Raw genomic sequence first — 11,464 nt, forward strand, 5'->3', positions numbered from 1 at the left:
GGATGGCATCTCCGAGCGACTGGTTATGCCAGTTGGAGAATGGGATGATCTAGGTATTTGGCGAAGGAGGACGAGACAGGGTTGGTGACGCACAGAACTAGTAATGAATATAGTGCTGCAATCATGCATGTTGGTACAAATTTGTGAGTGAGTGTTCGGCTTTGTCTCGTGAAGCCATCAAGAGTCCCGTATGAGCCCCGTATGAAGGTTTACCGAGTTAGCTTGGCTTGAGATATCATACATCTCACGATGTTGCCCGAACAATTGTCTTAGTGACGGTCATAAATCATGAATTTTATCCAAGTATGTGTGTATGTATATATGTATACTGCTCCAATGCATCTGTTTGATCAAGAGTTTAAAAGGGATCAAGAAAGCAACAACAAAACAAGCCCAGCCTTAAACGCCCATAATATCTCACATGTCCTGTCTTGATCCATGTCCAGCCCTAATCACGCACGCTACATCCACTTCTTGGCCATATCGGCCAGGCCACTACCCCAGCTGTCGTCGCCTCGTCCGCCGCTGAAGGATCGGGTATCGCGCTCCATACGGACAGAGGTGTTTCCACCAAAGCCACTAGCCATGCGGACAGCCTCGCCAACAAGGCCAGACGAGTCCCCGGTGGCAGCCTTGGAGGCGACGCCGAGCATGCGCTCGATAGCCGGGGGGATGCGCAGGCCGAAGCGAGCGAGGAGGGCTGTCAGTGCGCCCCCGGTGATGAGGGGCATGATGACGAGGAAGAAGACCTTCCAGGGGTGGCGCTTGGCCCAGTGGACGAGGTCGCGGAGGAGGCGCTTCAGCTGCTTGTAAGTCTTTTGGATGAAGCCCTGGCGAGGAGAGCGCTTGTAGTAGGACGAACGACCTGGAGGGAGCACAAGGGTCAACATCTGGGGGCGAAGTGGTCTGCTGAGGGGGCTGAGACTTACTGTTTCCAAAGAAGCTGGAGCGGCTGTGGTTGCCACCGCCGAGGCCAAAGAAGGAGGCGCGTGAAGAATTGTGCTTGCCATAGCGGTCGCCCCCAAAGATGGAGCCCGCAAAGGAGCGGCCACGGTCGGGGGAGCTAGATCGGGATCGCGAGCGGGAGCGGCGCTTCTTGTGGGACCGAGAGGAGCGATGGCGACGGTGAGAGGAGCGAGTAGAGAGGACGGAGGCGCCGTCATTCCAATCGAGGAAGCCCATTGCGCCCGAGTTTGCTTTCGCTGTTTGCGCGGTAGAGGAAAAAGTGGTGAGATTTCAGAGAGGCGAGGGTATCTCGAGGGGACCCGGGGAGGGTTTCTGTCTGGCGAGTGCGCGCGCGGGGAAGCGGGCAAAAGTGAGACAAGGAACCAAATGCGTCAATTGATGTCGCGCAAGGGAGTCGAGTATTTCCCTTGCGTCGGCGATCCAGCTGGAGGCAAAAGTTGGAGGTTGAAGGAAGGATGGGCGCGGCGGATATGCAAACCACACTTTGCAGATGCAAGTCAGAGCTGAGATGGAGGAGACGGGAGCGGGTGAGAAAGTGGGCTGGGCTCACCGTAAATTCGAGTGGCTGGGCCTTGGCTGGGCCTTGGCTGGGCTGAGCAGATTAGGTGAGGTCCTTCCGTCGGAGTCCCTGAAACGAGACGCACGCACTTTGTAGGGGCTAACGTGCGGGGACCCTGGGGCTAACGTATTTAGGGAGGTTAGCTGATCTTCAGAGTCTTGGTCTTGGAGTTTCTCTTGATATGCGATTGTCGATGGTATTGTAGAGTAAAATATCCAGGTGGAAACTCGCCAGCAAGAGTTTCTCGCCCGATGTCGACTTTAATACGACGTTGTGGGCAACAAGCGAGGGCTCATCCAGCTCGAACGCAACCCTTGCCTGTAGCACTTCACATTAGGTATTCGGACATGGATTGCCTGCAATCGAGCCAGTTCGACAAGCCTGATCGGAGCATCAAACAATGAGATCTGGGACCAAGAGGGTTACATTTTTATAGTCTTGTTAATATTTCTATCTTAAAGCTAAATACTATTCCATCTCGAAGCTTATTTTCACCAAATGCCCCAACCTTGAATCCCACTAATTTCACTCAGTGTCCCACGAAAGACTTCTTTGGTGGCATAGCTATTCCCGCTCACAGAACAGCTTGAGTACATGCTTCAAATGTGCATAATGCTTGTCGTAGACCAGCCTCAATACTTCCAATAGCATCCATATACCACACCTAGCTTCCGACAACCGCTTGGTAGCATGGCGAGCGGCAGTTCATCATCAATATTATACAAGGCTATGCACACAGGGAGACGTCCCAGCCAGATGTCTGTCAGTCGAGGTCCTTGAAGTACAAGCACCACAACTCGCTTAATGGAACAAAAAGAGAGTACCTAAAATGCAATAATACATGCAAAAAATATATTTAGCAGCTGCTGGTGTCGATCCAGCGCTTTCTGAATGTCAGTCTCTAAATAACATGTTCGAGGATTCGAAGTTGCTTACACCTCCGGGTTATGAGCCCGGCTGTTTGTAAGTTAGTGGATGATCAGAAATGAGTGAATCTGTGTGTACATACCGCGCTTCCACTGCGCCAAGCTGCTTTCTTGGGTGGATTCTCGCTTTGGAAATGCCTCTAATGAAGGAAAGGGAAACGAGCTCTGCCAGCCTCGAAATCCACTCTCGTGCGTGGTTGATATGAGATACCCACTGTGGTGGATAGCTTGGTGAGGGTTTCGCGCCCTTAGCTGCTACTGCCCATTGGGGATTCATTGACTTGCTCCACGGTTCTTTGATTTGATACCAAGTTGTAACAAGCTGAGTGTCTATCTAAATTCTTGAGCCCATCATGCCGTATTACTTGGCCGTCACGCCGACTGTTGTTCAGACAAGCCGGAAGCCGGAGTGGTGTGGGGCAATCCGGTGCCGAGGACAGCCGGCCCGGCGTGTCGGCCCCGTAATAACGGCATCTGTCTCCGGCCTTACTCACAGTTGGACAATGTCGCTACTCAGTCCTCTTAATTGTCCAATACGCACATGGTATCATTCAGTTGGAATACTCCTTGTATATATCAAGTATTGCCTTGTCATGGCCAATCTTATTATCCATTTATGATGCCAAGTCTGATATCAACTCCATCTATACCCATTCTAATCTCTATTAACTTTTATCCCAATACTTATCCGCTATTATCATTCTTTCAAATCTCTACTCCTTCTTCTTCTGGAATGGCTTCTTGATCAGATCCACCAGCTTGCCCAGTCCACCAAACACATAGCCGAGGCCAAAGCCCCAGCCGCGGACGCGAACGGTGTAGATGAAGAAGTACACCAGCATCCAGTTGGAGATGCAGAACGCAAGGAAGATGCCAAAGTCTAGTTATGAAATTAGTACTATCGAATTAGATTGGGTCAAGTAACATACCTCTCCACTTGTCGCTCGCATCAATGTTGAGCGACTCAAGATACTGGTTGCCAGAGCTGTAGGGACAGTACTGGCAGCCGCTAGTATCATCGGGGTTAAGGAGATAACCTCCAGCAGACTTGGCAAAAGCCCCTGCGTAGTCTTGACATGTCTGGTTCGGGGGAGCATCAAACTTGGCTGTCTCCTCAGGGGCACACCTAACGGGAGCACCATCGAGAGTGGCTGCAAGCATGCCGCCGATCCAGTAAGTCGAAGGGTTTACGTAGTACATCCAGTACCTCCAGAACACGGGAAGCATCGAGTAGGGGCGGACGACTCCGTTGAACAAACTGAACATGACGAAGAAGAAGGGCAAGACGTTGGAGATGACAGTGAAGCTGGGGGCGAATGCACAGATCCATTGACCCCAGCTGGTCATAAAGAAGAACATGAGGAGCGTCATCAGGAAGGTGTATCCAGAGACGGAGCTCTCAGTGGGAAGTCCAGTGGGCCAGTACCAAAGCACCCAGTATAGCACAGCCGAGATGACGGCAGCAGGGATATCAGCAACAATGTTGGCAGTGCAGAAAGCGACCCATCCGTAGATTCGAGAGGGATACTCTCGGGCCTGCCACAGAGCCATGTTGGTGAAGAACTTGGGCACCACGCCGTTGACGATGGTTGGGGGCACGGTGACGATTAGGAAGCAGGTAAACATGCGGTTCTGCATGTCCTGCAGCGTGTAGCCGAGCTTCCAGAAAGTGAAACCGTTGAAAATACCGACAATGACGGCGACAAAGAACTTGCCATAGATGTAGGAGGGGTCACGCCAGTGCTGCTTGAACATGCGCTTGGTCAACTCGACTGACTGAAGCCAAGTTGAAGCAGCAAACTCGGCGTGCTCTCCGTCGCTGGACTGTCTTCCTTCAGTAGCAGAGCTTCTAACCCGCTTCAAACCATCAATTTCTTCAAGAACCCGCTCAGCTTCAACGCTCTGGGCCCATTCCTGGTTCCAATCGACCTTGGTGCCATCAGGTCGCTTGTGAGGCCGGGCAGCAGTCTCGAGGATGAACTCGGCAATGTTCTTGTTTGGAGGGCAGACAGCTCCACGCTCAGCGAAGTAGTTGATGATGTCCTGGCCGTTCTCTCCCATGGGACCAAAGTAGAAGGTATTGCCACCGGGGTTCAGGGCGAGGACCATGTCAAACTGCTGGATGAGGACGGAGCTAGGCTGGTGAATGGTGCAGATGATGGCCTGGCCAGCGCGGCTGAGCTTCTTGAGGAAGCGGACGATGGAGTAGGCAGACTGCGAGTCAAGACCAGAGGTAGGCTCGTCGAGGAACAGAAGGAGGGATGGCTTGGCTGCAAGCTCGACACCAATGGTCAATCGCTTTCGCTGCTCAACACCAAGAGACATGATGATGGCATCCTCAAGGTCATTGAGCTCGAGGAGATCGATGATCTTATCCACATAGGCAATCTTCTCAGCACGGGGGACGGAGGCGCTCTGGCGCAGGATGGCGGAGAACTCAATGGCCTCTCGGACAGTTTGAGTAGTGTCGTGAATATCACCCTGAAGGCAGAAACCGGTATTCCTCTGGAAATCTGCGGTCAGAGGTCGGCCATCGACAAACATCTCTCCAGTGACGACACCGACCGTCTGACGCTGCGAGAGAGTGTTGAGAAGAGTCGTCTTTCCGGCGCCTGAAGCACCCATGAGAGCAACCATGACACCTGGCTTGGCGTATCCGCTGACCTTGTTAAGCAGCTTCCTCTCTCCTCCCATGTAGGGGACACTGTATTCAATGTCGCGCCAGGTAAATATGGACTCGCTGTCAGTGATTTGCTCCAGGGGCTCATCCGAGGCATCGGCGGCATTGGAATCAGCCAAGACGGTAGAAGACGAACCACCAGCCTCCATAGCCTTCTCAGCATCAGCAGGGGCAGCGGCCTTGACGGCCTGGTCCTTCGCCTTGCGACTCTTCTTGAAGATCAGGGCACCACCACCTCCAGCAGCAAAGCTAACCATCTCAGTGGCGATGACGGTGATGAGGATGTAGAGGACGGCAAAGGCAATGACAACACCAAAGTTGCGCCACAGGTGCCCGCGAGTGTAGTTGTACGTGATCTCCAAATAGTCACTGCCAGTCACCTGTCGCTCATTGACTCCAGCTCCGCTGATGGCACATCCTTGGTACCTTGACTGAACTCCAGGTCCCTGGGGGACAAGCTGCTCAGGGGCACAGTCCATGAGACGGTCCGACAGCTCGTTGGCCATGACAGCCTCGAAACTGTAGCTGAGAGGGTTGATCCAGTATATCCAGCCAAACCAGATGTAATCCTTCAGTAGCTGAGTCTTAGGGATGACGTATCCGGTGTAGATGATGAGCAGGTTGAGCGAGATACCAGAGAACCGCACAGCAGTGTTGATCTCGGGCGACAAGCTCGCAAACATGCGATACAGGGCCGTGACCATGATGGTGGTGGTGTACACAAAGAGCAGATAAATCCAGAACTTGGAAGCGTCCACGTCGAGGCCCGTCATGAAGTACATGATGATGCCAAAGATGCAGACCTGGACAAAGATGACAGGGAAGTCAAGGACAACTCGGGCGAGAGAGACGGCGGATGGACGGTAGAAGGCGTAGTCATGGTGACGGGCAACTACCGAGCGTCCGGATACGGCCTTCATGAGTTCAGACAACTGGAGCCAACCGAGGAAGAGGATCGAGAAGAAGAGAGTACCGCCGCGACTGAAGGCACCTGCAGTGGTGGTGGGCTGTCCGTAAAACAGAGAACCCACGATCAGACCGTTGGAGATGATAATGAAAAGCTTGGTCCAGAGAGTAGTCGTATCGCCGAAGAGAAGCCAAGCCTCTCGCTGAGTGCAAGCAATAACCTGTCGGATGAAAGAGATGGTGTAAGGCGACTTGTCCGAAACGTGCTTGGACTTGGCCTCCTGCACAGCACCCTGGAACCTCTTGGCATCCTGATAGTCAGACTGATGAAGGGACTCCTTGTACGCAGCGACGTCGGCCAGGAGCTCCTGGTAGTTGGGCGAGTTTCGGAAAGCTGACTCGAGCTCCTCAGGGGTCCGGGGGGCTCGGTGCTCGAAGCCGGGCCGGAAGCGGCGCTCGGTGGGGTCCGTGACGGCGGTCAAGAAATCGGCCGTGGTCTGGCGCTCGGGGCACTCGAAGCCGAGATCGATAAAGTACTGCTTGGCCTTTTTGGCAGGACCCGAGAAGATCTGCCGTCCCTGGTCGATGACCAAGACCTTGTCCATGAGCTCGTAGATGCCTTCACCGGCTTGATAGAGAGTAACCAGAGTCGTTCGGTTGCTAATGTCGGTCATGATTCGAAGGGATCGAGCGTAATCGAGGGCAGTCGAAGCGTCGAGACCTCGAGTCGAGTTATCCCAAGCCATGACCGTCGACTTGGAGGCCAGAGTCTCTGCGATAGAGACTCGCTTCCGCTCACCACCAGAGACACCACGGGTGAAATCATCGCCAACAACAGTGTTCTTGGTGTGGCTGATTCCAAACATCTTCATGAGGGCGTCGACAATGACGGGGATGTCTGCCTTTTCCTTCCTCTTGGTCTTGTTCATGAGGGCAAAGGCCAGAGTCTTCCACACGCTGAGAGTAGCAAAGTGGATGTCGTCCTCGCCATTGTAGTTGACCTCTCCTCGATACAGCTTCTTCTGCTCATCCGCAGGGATACCACTGTAGGAGACGTCTCCTTCAACAGCCGCAAATGACTCGCGGTTGTTGCTGATGGCTTTCAAAAAGGTACTGCATCCAGCACCGGGGCGGCCCAGAACGAGCATCATCTCGCCATCTCGAACACAGCCGGTAAAGTCGTTGATCAATGTCCGAGTGGGAGGCTGGCCAAATCGAAAGGCAGGAATGAACTGGGAAACCAGACGGTAGAGATCGGGACCAAAGGTGCCGAGAATGGCATCGGGGACGGTGCGAACAAACGAGGTGGTGCTCCCGATGCCCTTGACGGTGAGGTTCTCGTAGACGACTCCGACACGCTTGAGGGAGCCCTCTTCGCTGCGCTTCTCAAAGTGTCCCTCGCGCATAAACTCTCCAAGCTCGAACCCACCATCGTCATTGGGACCAGCTTCAACGTCGGTTACTGAGTCGTCGTCCTCAGCCTGCTGCTGTCGTCTTGACTGAATGCGAGAAGCGGCATGGCTTGTTCTGCTCTTTGTCGTGTGTGCCTTGCTGACGTGTGATTCGCCAGTTCTCGTCTTGTGCAGGCTCATGAGGTTGTGTCGAAGAGACTCAAACTCGTGCATGGCTTCCTGCTCGTGGACGTCGTCCTGGTTGCGTTCACCCCATTTTCCTTCGGGGGCGACGTCTGATGAGGAGGCATCACTGCCTGCTCGATGCTCATCTTGGGGAGGGTGTTGTTGTTGCATGGACGATTCTGTCCGGCGAAGAGCATCGCCGTCCACAGTGTTGCCCAACATGTTGACGGCTATAGAGGTTGGCTTGTATGGGTTGTGCTCTTTACACGAGACGTGAATGCAGGTGTATTATTGAGGCGCCGCCTCGACTGTTATAGATATGCTGCTCGAGTCCAGGATGCAAAGACCTCTGGAGATAAGCCAGTAAGGCCGTGAACCTTGTCTCTGAATCGAGTCCATTGACCCGGCTGCAGTGGATTTATAGCCATCCCGTTGCGTATTGGCCTCTGGGCGTATCACTAATGTGCACATTTTTAATCAATGATGCAAGATTGCCTGGGGGCTTGCAGGCGAGATGGCGCACTAGGGGCACGTCTCGTAGTGTTGCTGTCAAAATCAACACCCACTATGCATCATGATGAGTCTTGAGCCAGAAAGGGACTAACACGCTTGCCCTGGAGTTAGGTTCTTGTTTCCGAGAAGGCTCCGGACCAGTCATAAACGTGGCGTTGAGAGCAAGATGGAGATCCTGACTCGGGATATCTGAGTCTGGCCCACTTGGAGCACATCCAACGGAATCAGGCCGAAGATGAAGATCTTTTCGCTCCGGACATAATCTGCGGACTTAGGACAGGGCAGGGTAAGCGTAGGGCGTCTGGGTCTCACCTTGAGGGTCCAGAGCCGCAGAGCCGCGACGGTGAGCGTGAATCTTTCACAGAGACAAAAGATTTGTGTGTTGCTCCTGTACTGTTGGGACGACGTCGTATTGGTAAGCACGGCACAACTACTAGTGCCAGTCCAACCCAAAGCAGTAAAGAGATCTGCGTGAAGCCGGGTCTGTAAGCAGGGGAAGCTCTCAACGGTGAAAGCTGATTCACGGTGGGATGGTTTATCAGCGGCCTGCCGCCGTGCAGAGACCTGTATCCTCTTTTGTCCTGGGGCATGGAATTCTTCTTCATCTTGGGATTCGTCGACCAATACGTTCGGCCGATGAGACGGACCAAGCTACAAAGGCCCAGACAGATGGAGGGCAACAGGCATGACGAAATGCTACTGCTCGTGATAATGCCAAGAGCTAGCCCATGTTGGGTCGAGAGCTTATCTTGCATAACGTTGATGGCCTCGGACCCTTTGTTGAGGTGTGATTATTAACTTGCCGTGTGATTCATCGGTCAAGACTTGGCTCGTCCGACGGAGTCTGGTACTCGGTGATAATTAAAGCTTACGACGATGAATGGGGAGGTGGTCGTGAATGAAGAACTGAGCATTCCATTTAATGAATGTTCTCCAAGCATAACTGGCAGAATAGTAGTCATAACAACCAACAGTTCAATAGCTTGTCTCCCTTGATGCCCTCAAGTTGCAGCCTAAACAAACCAAGCCCGATGCCCTGCAGCTGAAACCGTCAAGGGTTCGAATCTAGCGAAGCCGCCAAAGGCGCAAGACGGCAGCTAATCAAGCGCTGTGCGTGGCGGCGCTGACTGTCAAATGTCAACAAGGCGCCGCCGCGTATCCGTACTTCCCTCGTATCCCTTGTCGGAGATTATACAGCAATCCCATGTGGCAGGGTGTACGCCGTTGATACGATCGCCGCCGGGGAGCTCGGTCAGGAACTTTGGGGTTTGACGCAATCAACTCGCTTGCGTGCATGTTTGAACACCATGTAAGATTTCTAACAAGATGAGATTCTACATAACGCCCGCCGTTTCCGCTTTTGCGGTCTTCTCGGCCTCCGTGCCGATCCCTTTGCCTCATTGGTAGAGAAGTCCTGTCGGTATCTCCGGGTAAGCTTACAGTTCTATCTCTTTGAGTGCGCGAAGGCTCCCAACGCGTACCGGACAGGGGTTTGATCCAATCAAAATGGAGCTTACGAGAGGTACTTCTTTTCCCACCTAAATTCTATGGTGATATAAGTCAAAGCAGTACGATGAGTTACATAGTGCAACATTGCAAAGCTCACAGCCGTACCTTGATTTGGGCACCTTCCTTTTCCCCCTGTTCCCGTCAATCTCCCCCAACGCCTTCTCTTTTGCTTGTGACCTCACAACACCACAGCGATGGCCCTGACAGGCGTGACAGGCAGAGCGCTTGGTGCGGCCTCGATAGCTGAGCTTATGGCCCGGGTGATTGAGGTCTTCGTTGCCGGCCCTGTATCTCTTCCTTCCATGAAAATCGGGACTGAAGGTCGCGATGAGGGCATCTACAAGGCAGCCTCGCCACGCCTCTTGCGACTTGTATCTCTTCCAACTTGGGCTGCCGTGAAGTTGAAGAAGATAGCTGTTGATGAGGGCAATGTCAAATAAGAAGGTCCAGGCTAGAGCCTGCCAAGGGCCCCGACGAACGCGGTGATCATAGCCTAGCGATGCCCTCAGTTGGTCTCCTCGGTCCACATGATTCATTTCGTCGTTGTAAGTAGCAGCAATAGAAGGAATCTCGAATTGCTTCACAGCTTCCTTACCAAAAAAACGCTGTATCGGCCGTGCCCGGGCTTCCATTGTATTTGGCCTCTTCCTCTTCCGGTTGACGCGTTCATCGCCCTTGAATACAGAAGTCAGGAAGAGCACGAGGGCGTTATCCTTCCACGCGATTTGGTTGACCTGCCAAGCCAAGGGACAAATTAGTAAGGGAAATACAGCTAAATCTGTCTGAATTCCTTGCCTTGTGATCAACTGCTGGGGCCATTCGAAGCTCGCCAAACCGAAGAAGGTTACGGCCGGCAGTGTCATCGACTTTGAGCTGTACGAAGGGCTTGAAGATACCACAGTTGCGGCGGGCTGTGCCTGTGGCCCCGTGACCTAGCCGTCGAAGATGTGTGAAGAGATTCGCCGATGAGAAGAGGTTATCGATGAAGACGTGATATCTGGCTTTTGGCAGCTTATTGACTAGGGCAACGACCACGCTTTGAGTCGGATTGAGAGGCGTATATAGGTCCTTTCGTCTCTGAATGCGTAGTTGACGAGAAAACTGACTCTTCTTCCTTGGCTGCCGGCGCGGCTTCTTGGGGAGACCAACAGGTCCGTATCTCTTCTTCGGCTGGTGCCAAATCCACCGTAGGAAGAAGCCCTTCTGGGCCACAACCCAGGTCTTAAAGCCGAGGGGCGTGGGTTTATTTGGGACCTTCGTTGTCTCGTATGACCTCCCTGTGAAGCGGGTCATACACTCATCCACAGCGATATTCGTGCCCGGGCTCCATAGCTCGAGAGACGCCGCTTGTAGGTGCTCAGACCAGTCATCCACGGCCTTGAAGACCTTCGGAAGGCCTGTATCGGCGAGGTTGAACGGGTTGAAGACTCGTAGGTGCCGTTGAAGAAGCTGGAACCTGTCGAACGTCATATATCGAATAATCGAGTGGCCAGGGCCTTGATGCCCCCGATGAGAAGTCTCCCAATGGGCGCGGAGCCTTGGTTCCTTGTGAATTCCTATGTAAATCAGGATAGCAAGCCATACGTATACCTCGGCGACGGAGGTGTCATGCCAGCCTCTAAGCCGGGCTGCCGGGCGTAACTGACGGTCTCGGAGCAGGCTTGCAACCCAGCTATTGGTATATTGGACCCATCTTTTAACTAAGGAATAAGGTAGGAAGAGCTGGAAGAGCTGTAGGGGCGTATGGGGCAGTGGCTTGACCTCAAAGTCGCGTGAAGGCATCTCCATTGGAAGGAAGTAAGCCCCGCAGGTTGTGGCCGGGCTGAAG

The 11,464-nt window shown here is 53.3% G+C and overlaps 2 protein-coding genes across 2 annotated transcripts; both read right to left on the reverse strand.

Moving 5' to 3' along the window:
• Positions 1–461: 461 nt before the first annotated feature.
• Positions 462–1,182, reverse strand: LRP88_10077 (uncharacterized protein; the record flags this gene model as incomplete). Its single annotated transcript, XM_083246547.1, has 2 exons — positions 462–865; positions 930–1,182. The coding sequence occupies 2 exons, from the start codon at positions 1,180–1,182 to the stop codon at positions 462–464; spliced, it is 657 nt and encodes a 218-aa protein (XP_083097660.1).
• Positions 1,183–3,164: 1,982 nt separating this feature from the next.
• LRP88_10079 (ABC-2 type transporter-domain-containing protein) lies at positions 3,165–7,836 on the reverse strand (the record flags this gene model as incomplete). The annotated part of the gene is made up of 2 exons (XM_083246548.1): positions 3,165–3,331; positions 3,381–7,836. The coding sequence occupies 2 exons, from the start codon at positions 7,834–7,836 to the stop codon at positions 3,165–3,167; spliced, it is 4,623 nt and encodes a 1,540-aa protein (XP_083097661.1).
• Between the last annotated feature and the right edge of the window lie 3,628 nt (positions 7,837–11,464).

The sequence above is a fragment of the Fusarium phalaenopsidis genome, assembly GCF_050370095.1.
Source record: "Fusarium phalaenopsidis strain FUZ10S chromosome Unknown contig_32304, whole genome shotgun sequence".
NCBI lineage: Eukaryota > Fungi > Ascomycota > Sordariomycetes > Hypocreales > Nectriaceae > Fusarium > Fusarium phalaenopsidis.